Source organism: Melanaphis sacchari, unplaced genomic scaffold, assembly GCF_002803265.2.
Source record: "Melanaphis sacchari strain LSU unplaced genomic scaffold, SCAv2.0 Contig81_pilon_pilon, whole genome shotgun sequence".
Classification (NCBI taxonomy): domain Eukaryota; kingdom Metazoa; phylum Arthropoda; class Insecta; order Hemiptera; family Aphididae; genus Melanaphis; species Melanaphis sacchari.
The window spans coordinates 320,336-338,169 of NW_020271579.1; the positions used below are offsets into that span (position 1 = coordinate 320,336).

General features: G+C 26.3%; 4 protein-coding genes across 5 annotated transcripts; 3 read left to right on the top strand and 1 right to left on the bottom strand.

Moving 5' to 3' along the window:
* The first annotated feature begins 191 nt into the window (after positions 1 to 191).
* LOC112602090 (E3 ubiquitin-protein ligase RNF180-like) lies at positions 192 to 1,122 on the top strand. The gene is made up of 2 exons (XM_025350016.1): positions 192 to 442; positions 879 to 1,122. Exons 1-2 carry the CDS (start codon positions 242 to 244, stop codon positions 1,029 to 1,031), a joined length of 354 nt encoding a protein of 117 aa, XP_025205801.1. The 5' UTR covers positions 192 to 241; the 3' UTR covers positions 1,032 to 1,122.
* Positions 1,123 to 2,672: 1,550 nt separating this feature from the next.
* LOC112602071 (protein SEC13 homolog) lies at positions 2,673 to 3,955 on the top strand. Its single transcript, XM_025349992.1, has one exon. It carries the CDS (start codon positions 2,948 to 2,950, stop codon positions 3,875 to 3,877), a length of 930 nt encoding a protein of 309 aa, XP_025205777.1. The 5' UTR covers positions 2,673 to 2,947; the 3' UTR covers positions 3,878 to 3,955.
* A 3,745-nt stretch (positions 3,956 to 7,700) lies between these two features.
* Positions 7,701 to 14,382, top strand: LOC112602072. Its single transcript, XM_025349993.1, has 7 exons — positions 7,701 to 7,783; positions 8,683 to 8,783; positions 9,625 to 9,737; positions 10,585 to 10,700; positions 10,886 to 11,123; positions 11,274 to 11,421; positions 14,056 to 14,382. The coding sequence occupies exons 1-7, from the start codon at positions 7,701 to 7,703 to the stop codon at positions 14,238 to 14,240; spliced, it is 984 nt and encodes a 327-aa protein (XP_025205778.1). The 3' UTR covers positions 14,241 to 14,382.
* On the bottom strand, positions 11,818 to 17,607 carry LOC112602073 (protein HEXIM1-like). Of its 2 annotated transcripts, XR_003115083.1 has the most exons (6): positions 17,056 to 17,607; positions 15,598 to 16,013; positions 15,084 to 15,405; positions 13,364 to 13,447; positions 12,801 to 12,879; positions 11,818 to 12,003 (listed from the first exon to the last, which is right to left on the bottom strand). XR_003115083.1 is itself a non-coding variant. In XM_025349994.1 (3 exons), the coding sequence occupies exons 1-3, from the start codon at positions 17,308 to 17,310 to the stop codon at positions 15,102 to 15,104; spliced, it is 975 nt and encodes a 324-aa protein (XP_025205779.1). In that variant the 5' UTR covers positions 17,311 to 17,605; the 3' UTR covers positions 14,896 to 15,101. The 2 variants fall into 2 exon arrangements, 1 of the variants encoding a protein (XP_025205779.1); XM_025349994.1 differs by lacking the exons at positions 11,818 to 12,003; positions 12,801 to 12,879; positions 13,364 to 13,447 and having other exon boundaries at positions 14,896 to 15,405; positions 17,056 to 17,605.
* Positions 17,608 to 17,834: the final 227 nt, after the last annotated feature.

A 17,834-nucleotide genomic window follows, 5' to 3' on the forward strand; every position in this document is an offset into this window, starting at 1 on the left:
GTAACAATAAGATAACGATAACGATACCGTATCACTTTATCAATTTTATGATACTGTTGTCTGTTATCAGATTTCATAACATTTGTTATTAAATTGTCACATTTTACAAATTTTAAATTATATAAAAATGTTTGAACAATTTAAATAAGAATTCATAAACAATCACGCATTAAAAAAAAAATTATTAATTTTATAGTTGAATAATATTTTATCTTAATTTATTTGTTGTATTTGAGTTAAAATGACCAATATTAGTATTAAATGTCAGAAATGTCGATTTGAATTAGCATCAAGTGAGAGTTCATCTATACTTGATTGTCATGAAAAGCAAATTCAAAATACAGCTAGAGTTACATACAGTTGTAATGATAATGTAATGGAGAACAATTGGTACTTATCATCTACTAATTTGCCTGAATGGATAAATTCATCAATTGAAGAAGTAAGTATATCAAAATAAATTAATTTTACATAATAAAATTTAATAAATAAATTATTAAATTACTATTCATTGTATATCCATACGATTATTTGTTTTGTTGTAGAAATCAGACACTTGTGCAGAGAAGTCAATTTGTTAATGTTAATTATTTTTACAATTTTTATCTCATTTTCAAAGAAAATATATGGAACTCCTCTCCTCCTTATTACTTATCCTGCTCTTTTATTCAATAGAACTATAACAAAATATTGCTTTAGAAGGTATTACCTATACCTTATTATCAAATTTAAATTTCTTAATTTCTGATTAAAATCCTTCTAAAAACCCTTCTTTAATTTTAATCATTAATAGTATTATTACTCATTATAATTATATTTGGACAGTCACACCACTTACCAAAATAAATTTTTACTAAAACAAGTGTTATTTATTTCAGGAAGATTGGCAAAAAGGAAAACTGAGTTGTCCAAATTGCAATTTGAGAGTTGGTTCTTTTGACTTTGTTGGTGGAATGAAATGCCCTTGTAAAAAATATGTATTACCTCAAATCCATTTAGTTAAAAGTAAAGTGGATATTTACTTTCGATAAAAATTATGTATTAATTATATTTTCTACTATGTAAGATAAATGATAATGTATGTTAATACTTAAAAAATATAATCATATTCCAAAATACTACAGCATCAATTAAAATATTTGATTGTTTAGAAATTAAAGTTTGTACCTACTTTATGCAAAATTAGATTTCTATTAAAATACATTTTTGTTAAAATAATAAAAAAAAATTGTTATGGTTTATTTTAGTATAACATTAATGTATTACTATACCATAAATAATCATAATTATATGAAATTTTTGCCGAGTTGCTTAAAATATTGATCAAATTTATAAAAAAATTATTCATTGGTAGATGGCACAACATCCTTTTAGAAAATAAATTAAATTAACCTTAAATTTTTACCTAAACTTTTAAGGTTAATCAAAAACTTTTCTATACAACAATACATGCTCACCCTTGTATACAAGTGATAGGGGTCAAAAGAGGTTTTTATTTAAATATTGCACACCATACAGCTTTAATTTTATATTATCAACAAAAATTCAAAAATTTGTCAAAATTAATTTTGAATTTTTAAAAGGATTATGGTAATTTTAATTTTAATATACAAGTAAAATAAAAGATTTGTATACTTGATTAAATATTATCATTTTAAATTATTTCAAAACAAATTGAGATTTATCAATAATTTCAAAAATATATATCAATATCAAACACATTCATAGGTTAGGTTACATGTTAATATATATTAGGTACATTCTAATATATGAACATATTTTTATTTATATGATTGGACTTGAATATATAGTTCTTTACTTTAAAACACTTATACTTCTGAGTTTTGGCAAATTAATCATGAATAATGAATTGAAAGGATGTAGAAAATTTTCATAGAGTTACCAAAAAGAAAACTACAATGATTTTCTGTTGTATTTGTATAAAAACTGTTTCAGATTCATTTTTGAATCATTTAAAAAAATGTTAATACTTAAGATATTAATAGAAATTTTAACATTTACCTATATTTTTGTAGCTTGAGAATTTGAGTTTACTGTTTCTGAACTGATTTTATGTCATTATGATCTCTTAAAAACTTAATAGCATCCTATTCTTTCAATGTAGAAAAACTAATTATAACAGATTTCATTTTTTCATTGATACTTTGTTTCTATTTACTATTTATCTTATTCATAAAATTTCCAGCTACAAAAGTTATAATCATACCTGTAACTGTACACCCATGCAAATTCTTATAACAGTTTTAGGTGTCATGGATTTAACAGTGATGGTATATAGTATCATATTGTAATATTGAAACTTGTGGTATGTTAGGTCTTGAAATATTTGTCTTATAACATTACTTTGGTTGAAAGTAGTATTTCGTTTTTTACACTAAATTTCCCGATTAAAAATTTTAATGTATTGAATAAACAAGTCATTGTACATAAGGAAATATCTGTCTTATTAGCACGGTTTAAGTATATCTTAAATGATTACGCATTTAGTATTTACGCTCTATTGCTCTATTTTTTCATAGAAGTTTTCTTAACAAATGTACTAAATTCAAAATAGGCGCCCGACTCCACACAGTGTGACCGGCCACTCAGTTACCTAATTTTTATTTGGACGCCCCGCCAGGCGCTCTATTATGGAGATGGGTACAGATTTCCCGATTTTGATAACAACCGATAACAATCCTCAGACTTCGAAGTTCGAGTAACCGTTGGAACTCTGTACATCGCATTGTTTTACACTTTTACCTTTATTCCTGTGAATTGTGATACTATCTTACTGTCTTAGTCTAGCTTTAGTTTTACTCTTTTATTGTCTTGTGTTATTTAGTGATTACTCATTACTATCTGCTCTCTTGTACTTAGTAATTACTGACTTGTATGTAGTTCATGAATTGATATTGGTCGTGTTAATTGCCACTTCACCAGAAACATGCTGTCAGTAGTTAGTTCATTTGAAACCCATAACAAGAGGCAAATTATTTCATCAGACATTGATTATTATAATAAATATGTGTGTACTAGTTCTGCTGATGGTGTTATTCAAATTTATGAGAGTGACAAACCAGACATGTATTCAACAATACAATTACAAGAACATGTTGGTCCTGTATGGCAAGTTATGTTTTCACATCCAAAATTTGGTTTTTTAGCTTCATGTGGATCAGATTGTAAATTAATTGTACGTAAAACTAATGATAATGGCGAGTGGAAAATTGTTTATCAATATGAAGGACATAAATCATCAACAACTTCTATAGATTGGGCGCCGTATAAATCTGGAGCAATCATAGCTTGTTCAAGTGCGGATGGTACTATTTCAATACATACTCTAAATATTAATGAATGGTCAGTATCAAAGATCCCTAATGCTCATTTAAATGGTGTTAATTGTATCAGTTGGTCAAATCAATTGTTAAATAATCATTTGCTATTAGTTAGTGGAGGAAATGATAATAAGATCAAAATATGGAAAGGTCAATTAGGTATGTGGAACATTATGTATGAATCAGACAATCAATTAAATACTATCAAAGACATAAGTTGGAATCCAACTTCTGGTCTGTACAAATATACATTTGCTAGCTGTGCGTCAAATGGTCGAGTGTTTATATGGGGAAGTGATGATTGTTGTGATTGGGTACAAACAGAGATTGACTCTGAAAACAAACAAAAACAAAAAGTTAGTTTTTCTCGTTTTGGAACTGTGTTGTCTGTTACAATGAACAATTATGCTGTAAAATTTTGGAAACAGATTGATAAACAAACTTGGATGTGTATGGAGAGGAACATTACAAACAAAAAAATTTTTGATTGTCAAGACAAAAATTTTAATCAAGATATATTTGCTGCTATTGCTTAATGGATGTTATTTTGAATAAATTAATTTTTGTTTGAAAATCAGTTCAATTTCAATATAATTTTGAACCATTTGACTGACTGCTATTTTAATTTAATTTAAAAATGTATAATTTTGTATTGAGTGAGAAAATAACATCAAACAAAATGTAAATAGGTATTTTATATGTCAATTAATTAAAATAAAATGTTTTATTTTGAAAAACTGAGTTTATTTTTATTGTATTATCATGCCTAATATTAAAAACAACATCATGTTGACCTAAGTTGATGTAGTTTAGTGGATATTAGATACCAGTACTCTTAACAGTGACATGATATTATTCAAAAAGATGATTAGTTTTTAAAATTTTGTTTTAAGAAGTTATTAAACTGATTTATCTCAATTTATCTAATAAAATGTTGAAATATATCTATTAAAAGTACAACTTTTTAAATTTTCACACAAGTTTTTATAAATAAAACAGTATTTTTTAATTTTTTTTTAACTGAATCACAAAACATTTAATGATTTAAATGAATCTGCTTACTGCTTGGTAAATTAGAATTCGGCACAAGACGTGTAGTAAACAACTTGCTTATCATTTTTACTTTCAGAAATAGACAATAGTACACTAAAGACATTTTATCCTGCTTTAAGTAAATATTAATTCTCAAATCAAATGTTGCGGTAAAGTTTTACGAAACAATTTATTCTAGTATACTTTACATGTTGTTTATTAATAATTAATGTAATTTTAAAATTTAACAAATCAATTTAATGTACATTTAACATACAGGAATTAGGAATAAATATCAATAAAAAAATAATAAATTTGTGTTAAAAATAAAACCCGGAACTTGATACAATTGCTTCTTTTTTTCTAATGCGTTTATATAACGCTCGTCTTTACAAAAATGTGTCTTATTTCATGCAAAATTTAATGAAACTATTTATTTTTTTTTTCGATAATTTTTGGTATAACCATATGGTCATTTTTTACTGATTTTAATGCTTTTTTTTGCATTTTTGTAGATATATTTGTATTTTACAGCTTAATTCTTTAATTATTTTTCTAAAAATACAAATTTATTTTTTGTAATTATTTTATATTATTGACATTATTTTTTAACTCTGTTTTAAATTTAATTTAGGATCTTAAGTCAGTAAAAAAAAAAAACATGTTTAATGAATTTTTGAAAATGTTATGTTATTTTTTGGTATTTTTAGAGTAATTTTTTAAGTCATTTTAATACTTTTTTGTGTGCATTTTTAAAGATTTTTAGGTTATCAAATTGCGGGCCCTAGTTATAAACTTATACTTTATAGAACATGTTTAATATAACCAGACGTCCCACGTTAGTAAATAATGAGCGTTGTTCCGTGTTTTAGATTTGTCTCGTTTTTGTTCCACTTTCATGAAAATTTTTTTAAAATATATCTTTTTTATAAACTTTTTTTAAATTATAACTATATTCATTATTCACTTTATAATTTTTAATAAGTTTATGGGCAATGTTATTATCCATTTATTCTAATAACCAAATAAAAGATAAAATGTTGTACTATTAACATTAAATAAGGAGTACTTTATAACTATTAAATTTTAAATTTTGTTTTACTAATATAAAAAAGTAAAATTTATTTAGTTGTGGTAAAAATGTTATTTAATAGATAAATGAAGAATTTATCGGTGTTTCACATTTAGATAAGAAAAATAAAATATAGACACATTAAAAATGCTAAAAACTCGTGTACCACGATCTAAAAAGATCCCAAAATCCAATGAAATGAAATCGATCTCACCCATTTCGAGGAAATACTGCGCACATTTGCATGTTGCGACGAGTTCTCTAAATTGTATTTTTTAACTACCGTGGTGCGCGGTTTATACTTATAGTTCATCGTTCGTCTTATGAATCATAATTCATAATATTAACAAAATATTGTCGATTTTAGTTCGTAATTTTTTTAGTTAGTACCTAATTTATTAACAGCAACGGTTAAAAACTTAGAACTTGGCCATTTGAAACCATGTAAAAGACCACGAAAACACGCAATTTTTATGTATAAATTATTAATTACATAGTAGTAAGTATAACGGCCGATTCCGAAGACATAAATTTTTTAGATCTATGAAAATTTTTTTCTACAATTCTACATAATATATTCTACACAGTTGGTACTCGGTAGAAAGTATTTGTGGACGAAATTACGGATAATAATATAACTAATAATATCAATATCATATTTATCGTCCAAATTTCAAATTAAATTGTAAGAATTTCGTGTATCTTAGAAATCAATTGGTAAAACTGATCATTCGACTTATAAGAAACGGCAAAAAGTCGATACTTAATAACGTATAATTACCTATACGTTTTATAGGAGCTTCTGATGTTAAGGCTAGGATCACACTATGCGTTTTGTCGGTTCCCGATCAACCGGAGCCAAACCGCAACACTCTAAAATAAAATAGGTTTAAATATAAAACGCGTTATCAGGGCCAGACTAGACCGATTTACGGAACCGATTAAAAACCGTCGGGAAGCGACCGCAACGTGTTGCGGTCCAACCGTCCGGTTGCGTTTCGGGATGTAAAGCACAACACATGCAATGCAATTTGTCCGATCACATTTGTGCGGATTATCGGTAACCGAAATTGAAAATTTTATGAATAATTAATAATCATTTTTAAATTTAAATAATTTAATAACTTAAAATATATTTGTAATATATATATTATATTTTATTTATATTATAGATGTATATTATTATTTATTAGCATAATTAGTTGATACACGTTTTAAATAAAAACAAATAATTCTAATTACACAACCTTTTTATTATTTTTTTACTTATAATACTAGATACATTTCGTTTAAATAAAAAATCAGTTTAAAATTTAAATTTAAATTAAAAACGATTTTCGGGCTTTTTAATCTCATTTGTATGTATTCGGTTACCGATAAAACGCACAGTATGATCGATCGTCCCGATTGCGGTTAATCGGGATAGTATTTTTCGGTTGCCGACAAAACGCATAGTGTGATCCTAGCCTAAATGTTAATGCCTTAATGGTAATGGCCGATCGGTAGATTCAACTCGACTAGGTACTTCTCAAATCCAGGTATTAGTAGATACTAGATAAGTACTAGAACTAGATACTAAGTACATTAGTCATTAATGTGTAGCTATTTTTGTAGTAAGCGTTAAACGCAGATTTTAACTTGATAACACGTATACACTACTAATGATTAATATTATTTAATACTTGCAAAGCCACATCCATGATACATAATATACGTCATATCCAGTAAACATCGTTCACAGTTGATTTGTTTTCGAATTATCGACTTCCGCGACTCCAGTGTCCACTGTCCAGTTCTCAGATAACTTTCGAGTACCTACTACCTAATACCAAGTAATCGGAGTCCAGCAGCTGTCTTAAGGCTTACCTACCGTCGTCTTGGTCCGTTTTCCCGGTGATGTCCAATAATAATAAATTACCATGAAGTTTCTATGATTTTGACGAACCTCGTTTTGTCCTTTGGTAATTCGGTTACAGTACGATTATTCAGAATTTCAGAATAATATATTATGACAATATGACGTCACTACGTATTACGTTTTAGAATATTCCGTTAGTTTGTGTGTAGATATCGCTTTTATATCGTTTACACTTTACACTGATCCTTCGCCCTGCAAGGCAGTAAGTGCATACCTCTACGTCGTCAACGGTACACCTATTTTGTTTTTATAAGTGATTCGTTAATTGTTAGCACATTGTTTGTGTTCCGAATTAATTGACACTATATGCGATTTTGTGCTTACGGAATTATAGAAAATGAATGCAAATTACAAAGTATTCGACAGGGATGGACGGAAGAAAAATTTAAGAGAAGGACTACCAGCCTATGCTTACTCACGGTATTTACCTATTTATGTTGTTATACTTTCTTTAGTATTTAATAAAGTACTACCTATTTCTTACGTGCCTACCTATTCAACAACAAAACGTGTTAAAAACTTCATTGAGAACTGTTAGGTATGTTTTAGATGAAATGTTCAGATTTATATTCTGACCCTATTTATGACATTGCTATATGATATCGAGTAAATATTAAAAATATTAATTACCTAATGCATTTATTTATTATCATTAGTAAATTTTTTATTTTTCAATGCTTTTCTAAATAAAAATAAACATTTTTAAGTAGGTATTTTCTTCAAGTTTTATAACATCACTGAAATGTGTAAACATAGCGGCCACCATAAACTATTTCTAGTTCTATACTATATAAGATTTGCTGCATTAAATAATTTAAACAATAATTTGTAACTTGTAAATAATAACATTAATATGTTACATTTATCTAATAAAAAATTATTTTATTTATATACAAAAAGTAAAACAGCTAAAAGTTATAATATTCCAGCACATACCTCTGTATGCCTATATAAATATATTCTACATAAATTCAATCATATATTTATAAAATAATATAATCTTCTTATAATACAAAACATTGATGAAGAAATAAATATTATTTAATTTGAAAACTCAATTTTATGAAAATTATTGTATAGATGGAGGTTGAAGTCTTTTAAGAGGAATACAATTTAATGAGGATATGAATAATGTTTTAAAAAATAAAAGTTATATTTAAATATATATGGTATATTTTAGTAACAATAGCGCCAATTACTTTTAAAACATATGCAAAATATCAATTGTTACCTTATTTTAGGGTAAAGTGTTGTGTGTTAATAACCTTTAATTTATTACTTAATTTTTAATTCAATTATTTTATGTACTTAATATCTAGAGGAGTTGAATTGCGTAGTGATAAAAATCCTTACTTATACATGCAATCAGAAATGTATGAGCCCAGAAGAAATGTTCTTAACATTAGCTACCCTATAAATGGTAAGTTACTAAAATTATTTATGTCTAAGAAATTATGAACCAGCCATTTGTATTATTTATATATTTTTTAAGAAGTCTACATAATAGTATTCCAGATGTATATACAATTTATAAATATATAATAGTACCTTGTTAAAAATTAATATTATTAACACTTAAAAAAAAAAAAACTACAATAATGAAACCTCTAAATTAATGTATCTAAATAATACAAAGTCTTTCATATTATTTATAACTAATTTTATACATTGAAAAAGTATATTTTGATTGGAAATACTGTATGAATAGTTTCATATCAAAAGAAAGATTTAATACCAACCGTTTTTATCTTTAGCTAACACATGCGTAACATAGAAATTTAGATGTAAATTTTTTACCAAATATACCAACAAATTAATCTAGTGAAGCGATAAGAAATCTAAAAACAGATTTGAATTAAAATTGATTATATTTTTGATTTTGTAATTATAATTTACTCAAAAATTGAAGTATAACTGATTTTGTACTCAAGGTGATAAAATAAAAAATATGGTTGAATCAATCTCAAGTAGATTTAACATAAATTTTTTTATCCCAAATGTGTTAAGTAGATAGAATTGGTCAGTATTGAATCCTTTTAAAGCAACATTTAGTAATTATTCCTCAATGATTTTTTATCTTAGAAATGTATATTATACTTCTCTATTAAAATTGATACAATTATTCTAAATGTATGTTAAAATAAATTGTGTTTAAAAACATAATTTACTTAATTTAATTTTAAAATGATTATATATATATTATTAAGATAATATTTATTTTATGATCTAAAATTAGTTATTGATGGATAATTATTTTCTAGTTCCTGAATTTGAGCTACCTAATGAAGAGCAAATATCTTACTATGAACAATTAATGATGATGAGCAATGAAACTATTGTACTAAGTAATATCTTAGATGAACAAAAAAATCTGGTAAATTTATTTTATTTTATGTCAAACTTTATGTTTAATTAATTATATGTTAAAAAAAAATTCATCTTGTATAAATTACAAATATTTTTTTTATTTAAATGTATTGGTTATTTTTGGCAAGTAGGACATTTCATATTTTATTTTTATTACTTAAACATTTAATTTAAGATGACATTATTACTTTATAATGAATGTTGAGAATGATCATTCAAACAATACAATAAAAAGTATTATACAATAATTAAATGACTTAGGTTATAAAAAAACCTAGAAAAAGATTTTTCTAAATAAAAACACTTAGTTTTCTAAGAATTACAAGGAATTTATCTTTCTTTTTTATTCGTTAATATTACAACTTATTTTTATGACAAATATATTTCAAAACTCAAAATTATATATTAATTTTATACCTAAAAAAGAGGTATAAAATCTCCATTGGAAAATATCTAAATGTATCAAGAAATTTATAAATAATAAAATTGTAACCTTTTTGTGTTTTCTGAGTAATTTAAAACACTATACCTTTGAATAATTTCTTATTTATCTAATAAAACACTACTTCACTAGATTATGTTTATTTCGTAATTTCAAAATTAATTATCTCTAATTCATATGACATGTTATTACATAACTAGTATTATTTAGTAAAAATAGTAGTTCAGTATGATAATTATTCATCTATGTTACTGTTAAAGATATCTATGATGTATTATTAATTAAACAGTTTCTTTTTTGTGTAATTTAATATCTATATGCCATTTTTAAAAACCAGTCTTATTTTTATAAATTAAAAGAAACATTACATCTTAAAAAATAAATAATTTGATAAGAATCTGTTATTTTAAAGCTCTCCCCAAAAGTTATTCATAAAAAACCAGATTCAACTCAAGAACTTTCACTTAAGAAATCAACATTAAACAAATGTTCATCAGAGATTTTACCATTTTACAAAATATGTTTTGAGTAAGTATATTATTTTTATTAATTTATCTTAAATTTATTTTGTTATTAATTGTTAAGTTAAAATGCTTAAATAAGCAATCTATATTCTACTTTTGTTGTACCAATAATTAAATAGGTGCTATATATTTTTCTAATATTGTTTTTTCATAAATCTATATTTAAAAAAAAATATGTAACTATTTTAGGATAATGAAAGTGCCTACAAAAGATTCAAAATGGAAATTATGTTTAATTACTGAACATTCAACTGAACTGCGATCTGAAATACAGCAAATTTACTTACACATGTGGTTATATTACAAACATTACATGGAAAAAGTTGATTTAGGTGTGTTAGATACTTGTAATCGAATGATGGGGTTTGGACAATCTGTGACTGAAACTGAACGGATTTATCTTACAATTCGGGATGACTATTTAATGGTAACATATTTACTAATACATATTTCAAATAAAAAAAAATAAATATTTTCAATCACACAATATTTGTTTTCCTCGTTTTTTAAATCTAATCTGTAAACATCAAATAACTAAACAACTATTAATTATTAATAATATTATTTTTCAATTTAGGCAACACAAATATTGGTATTATTAAAATGCATACTATCCAATCAACATGCATCTGTTTTTAAAAACATTATGGAGACGCTAGAATTGTGGAAAATCCTATTACAAAAAATGAGTACTAATCCAAAGATGTATGAATTGTCATCATATAGTAAGAACATTTATTTTATTGTTATATTAGTAGTTATATTGTATGAATTAAAAAAAATATTACACCATTATTATTTATCTATTATATTTTGGTTTTTCAAATCACATTAAGTATATTTCATATAATAATAAAGTAAACATTTTATATATTACATGAATTTATAATGCCGGTAAAGAGTCTTTTTATTACATTTTTTTTTATATATATACTAGAAACCCTTTTTTTACAAAAAAAAAAAATGATTTTGTTTTTCATAAAATAAATTGTTTTATTTTATTTTGGTTGACTAAATATAAATAACAAAAATAAAATTTAAACAATCATCAACTTTTTTAATTTAGATTTTTTTCACTCATATTACATCTTTTTTCTTAAATTATAGTTTTTGTAATTTAAAACTTCACGTCTTTAATCCAGGTGTATGATTTTAAAATAATTATCATCCATAAATAGAATGTATTTATATGTAGATAATTAGTGGTGAATCCTGGAGATATTTGACACCACTTTCTGATCTTAAGATAAATTTCAGTCAGTAACACATTTTTTTGCCTCTATGACACATTAGTTGACACCATTGACCTGTGATAAATTACATAATTTGATCAGTTAAACAATAGGTCTCTTATTAAACTTAAAATCTTATTATTGTATGTAGAATTAAAGAGCATGTCATAAGTTTAGGGTCTATGTAAATTTGAAATAAAAAAAAGTGTCAATTCATTTTTTTATTGTAAGCTCATTAATATTTTTTTTTATTAGAGAAAATTAACCAATAATGAATGTTGAAATATTGTAAGTCTATGAATCTGTTTTATCTTGTTGGTTTCTTACGTTAATTACTATGAATTTTAACACATTAACTGCCATATGATCATTAGTGGTCATTCAATAAGTATTTGTTATACGCCAAACATATTTTTCAATGTTTTTCAAATTTGTATACACTAAATATTTAAAAAAAAATAGTATATTATAGGTAACTATATCAAAAAAATTGTAATAATTCCTGCTATGCCATGGTCCTTATTTTGGTACATTATTGTAGCGCCATAGAAAAATTAATAATATAATATAACTAAATTCATTTATGGTTGCCAGCGGTCATAAATTTATAAAATTTAAGGATTGCAGATGACTGTCAGCGGTTAATGTGTTAAGGTATATATTGCTTTTAAAAACGTTTTAACTACAATAAGATTAAATAAATAAATTATAATTGGTTAATTTGTATTAATTTTTATAAAGTCATCACATTTTCAACTAATAATATAATTTTAAAATTATTAAAATTCAAAACTAACTGAGAAGTATTCTTTAACTGTATTTCAGCAGAATAATTTTCTATCCACTATTAATAGAGCAATTTGTCTCTTTACCTTTATGTTTATTTTGCAAACATTTTGTTTCTGACGTCAATACTACACCAGTTGCTGTCATTTTTCGGCAGGTGTTAATCTAAAAAAAAATTAATTTTTTTATTGACTGGGTTTATGTTCAGAATGTTACGATATCATAATGGAAATATTGAAATATCACAATTTTTTTTCAAATTCACTAATACAATTTAACTGCTTTTTTAGTTAATTCAATAGTTATTATTTAGTAAAACAACTATTAAAATGTCTTTATTACCAAATATTTTTCCAAAATATCTTTTAGACATTAATATTTAACAAATTTAAGCAATCGCAGTTAGAAAATAACTGCACTGAGTATTAAATGCTTACTTATACCAATAACAGTCTTAATATTTTAATCAACGTTTAGATATATAAGAAAATTTAATATTTCTATCTTTTTTATGATTGAATGGGTTTTATTTCAATACACAAATTAATAGCTTATTATTTAAACTAATATTAAAGTATATAATGTAGTGCTATATATTTATCACATAATATTACTACAGTATTACTTAGGTATTTCACAAATGAATTACCTGATGGTTATTTGTTAGGCATAAGTTATCACTAAATTCCATGTTAAAGTGATCATTGCCAAACTTCAGTTTACATTAAACATTCTGAAACATAATATAACAAATCACACAAATTGCATGTACATTTTTATTAGTAACACACACACACATATATATATATATTAATATATATATTTATCAAATTTAAAATGTACAAATCAATCTTCATCAAGATTAATATTTTATTGTTTTTTGAAGATAGATAAATTTTTACGTAGTGTTTAGTTTTATTATACCAAGTACAATATAATTTATAAACTAATTTGAAAATTCAAGTATAATAATGTGTTACTAAGATTATGTTGGTATTATATCTTTTCGTAAATGTTTTATATTATGTGCATACTCATAATATAATTTATTCTTTTTATTACATAGTAAACATCCATTATTTGAAATCAAATTATTCAAAGATGTCAGTATTTTTTTCTGTTAAGATTATCTTACTTACTTTATTAGATTTTTACAGGCGTGATAATGTATTCAATTTCATGCCTAAATTTTATACCTGTACAATCTATTAACATTTCTTTTAGTAATATTTATAGGACTTATAAACATTTAAATTATCATTGTAAAAGCGCTTTGTACAATGTATGAAGCATTAGTAATTACAATTTTTATCAGTATATTATTTACTTTTTTGTTTATAGATACTACTTTGGAGATGGCAGAATTGTTAGAACTACTAACTAGAAGCTATTTCAAAACAAGGCATTATTTAGAAGCTTGTTTTGTTTTAATGGTAGATAAAGAAGATACCATTAAAGAACAGCAGATTAAAGATGATAAGTTATGCAAATATTGGTATTTAATGGCCAACTCTCCAGAACATTAATATGTATTTAAAAATTTTTTGCCAATTTTATAAGTGATTGTTAAAGTTGCAGCTCCTAATTTTATGTCCTAACAGTTACTTATTTTTTTTATTTTCTGTACCAATTTAATGATTTTTTTTATTTGTTTTATTCGAAGTGATGTTTTAAATATATATTTAATGTATTTATTTAATTTACAAATAGGCTTATTATAAAACCAAGATGATATTTGGTTACAAGTAGTATCCAAAATTGAGTTGGTATTATGCTATAGTTTTAATACTAATCTGTAAATTAATAAACAAAATAAAACCCAGTGAAATTTTAACTACTCATATGTTAACAGTTCTTAAATTTTTTTATTTTAATTTTACATTAAAAAAATTTAATAAAATAAAAGTACAACTTTTACTGCAACATTGTCACACATGTACAAAACAATGAATGTTTTGTGAAATATAACATTTCATAAAGTTTTAAATAGGTAAGAGTCGATGTATTGTTGAAGGATTTTTTTGGAATTATATATTTAAAAAAAAATTATACATATATAATAATTTAAAAGGAGTTTATGGTTCTGATGATTTATAATGGTAAAACCAAAGCATTCAGTATAAATTATTTATAATACTCGAGATCATTACCGGAATTACACAAAATAAAAAATAAATATTATGTAACATACCGGTAAATTAAAATACAATGAGTTTCAAAAAATAACCAAATGGTCATTCGATGAAGAATGGGTAAAACTTAATATTATTAACATAAAAAGTATCAGTTATCAGAAGCTGGTCTTAAAAAAAAAATAAATATATATATATATATTTATACTTAAATATTTACAAGGAAAAAGCATTTACATTTTGGTACTTGACTGATCAATCATCTTTTCCACTACTCCGTACTAAAAACTTCATTTCTATTTCTTGTCCATCAGATGAACTAGAAGAACTACTAGAGTCTGAAGAACTTCCACTATCTACAGAGCTTTCTGAATCTATTGATTCGATCTTGATTTGATTTTGTTTAAGGGTTTCAACTTCAGCTTGCAGTACTTTGTTTTGTGATGTTAATTCTCTATTCTGTATTTGCATTAATTTATATTCTTCTAGATCAATAGAGTTTTCTTCATCGTCTTCTTTAGGTATGCCATTTACACATGTATCTGTATTTTTTTTATACCTATATTAAATAAAAATAATAACTTAGTGATTTATATTTTCCTACATATAGGTAATTTAGAATTTTTTGTATCACAATTAAGAACAAAATAATTCTATAAAAATGTCATAGGAAACTACAATAATGTTATGGTCAAATAATAATATTAAATAAACTATTCTAATTATTGCATGTAATTTTTTTATTTTTTACCTTTTAGCCTCAAGTAATTGCACTTTTTCTTCAAGCTCAATCACTCGTTGAACAAGTTCGTTTTGTGTCAACAATGCCAATTCTTCTTCTTGAACAAGTCTATAGCTTTCAATAAATTCTTTTTGTATTGAAGTGCCATCATCATCCGATGAAGAATAGATCAGTTCAGCCTCGGACTCGAGACTAGTATGACTTGAATTTCTTGTACGTACATTTTCATTGTTGTATCGTGCAAATAATTTTTTATCTATGTCTGGTCCATCATTGTGATCATCCATTAAAAACTGATTAGTGTTATTTGGAGCTACAGCTTTGTCTCGAAACAACATCCCATCCTTCATGTATGGTGTTTGCTTTCTGCTTTTACGTTTACCACGACGCGTACGTCTATTTCTGTGATCTAGATTACCAGGACCCTATAAAATATTTTATTAATTTTACAATGATGAAAAAAAACAACACTAACTATTGATTGAAAAGGAATTAGTTGAACTTCAAATTTGGATATTCAAGGCAAATATAATCAAATATATATGATACACATCAATGTAACAGATTTTGAACGGAATATAAGTATTTAAGCACTTTCTAATTTTCAGGATAGTAAATTAAATAAAAAGTTATAATTCTACATTTGTTTTATAGTTATATAAACTTAAGTTTTTGTATTGTATTTTTAAAGTAATTTAAATGGAAATAAACAATACAATAAACTATGAGAATCTTATGTTTAGGTAAGCAATATTTGATTAGTGCCAATTATTAAATTAAAACGCTAGGTTGGAAAACAAACATTATGAAATCTTGGGTGTTATTTTTATAACTCCTCATCCCCTCCAATTAAATTAACTAGAACACAATTATTTTCATCTATGGCTATCAATAAATAGGTAATTTATTTTTTAATTGAAAAATTCTTGAATTATCCACCGGGCGCATACAGTTACAGAACAAGTTATCCCAGTAAAGTTATCAACGATTAAGGCACGCTACGCAATATTATTAAGCCATAATTAATCATAAATTCATAAACCAACAACAAAAATCAAAGTGAAAAAACACGTTCTAATAATGGGTATAGCGGTCGTCCTTGGCACACTGCATAGTGCATTATTCCAGCAATCGCATTCAACGCTGTAGCTTTATTGTGCGACTGTTGGAAGCGAACACTGTGTGTTCGTTAACACTTGGACGGTCAACGAGATTTACTCGTGAAAAACGATCAGATATACATTGCGTACACCATAAATAAACCATATTATTTTAAATATTAAAACCATAGGACGTACGAGTAAACACGTCCACAGATTTCCTTTAAAGAAACTTTTACTTTCTGTTGTCGGCGAGGCTTACCACGGGTAGGGTTACGAAAATCGGGAAGCCTGACGTGGGATAAATCGCGGGGAAATGTCGATCGTGACTTGTGGTTAATAAACATTTTAAAAACGAGCGGCGTACCTTTAACGGCTGCCCTTTGATGACCGAATTGTTATTGTTGCAGTTGTGATGGGCGCCGTACCGTGGCGCTGGACGCGCCGGGGCTCCGAAAGCTGTGGCCGCCGCCGCCGGGAGCGCTGGAGTAGGCGGTGCCGCAGCCGCCGCCGCCACCGACGTCCGATCGTCCCCGCCGCCGTGGTTGACGATCGTTCCGCAGGTATCGCTGTTCGGCGGCCGCCCGACGACGACGACGCCGCCATTTTGGTCTTCTTCCATTGTTATTTGTTGTTGTGGTAGTTGTCTCGTTGTCCCGGTCGACGGGTCTTTCCCGATCACTCGGGTCGGCCGTGAATCGTAGGAATCGGCTGGAAACGGATTAACGATCGTGTCGCGAACGGTTTACGTTCGAATCGGCACGAAAACGATGTCGTTATCGATTGGGAGGTGGCGCAGTAGGTACGGTCAACGCACGTCCACAAGCCAAAGCAGTCAAACTTCGACTGGCAGCGCGAGTCGAGTCGGTGGCGCTGGACGGCTCGCGTTCGCTCGTCGGCGGCCGCGGCACGGCTGTTCCCGGAGGGTGGAGGGGTCGCGTTCCGACCGATAGGAGCATGCGTGGTACTACGGCACGTACGCAAACGCCGTACGAACCGATGTATACCGTATAATAATAATAGTATACAATAATAACAACGCAACATTCGCATAATAATAATAATATAATACAATAATAACAAAATAACCGATGACAATAATAATATTTGTATATTATTTTTTATTTTTTAAACCGTGATAAATCA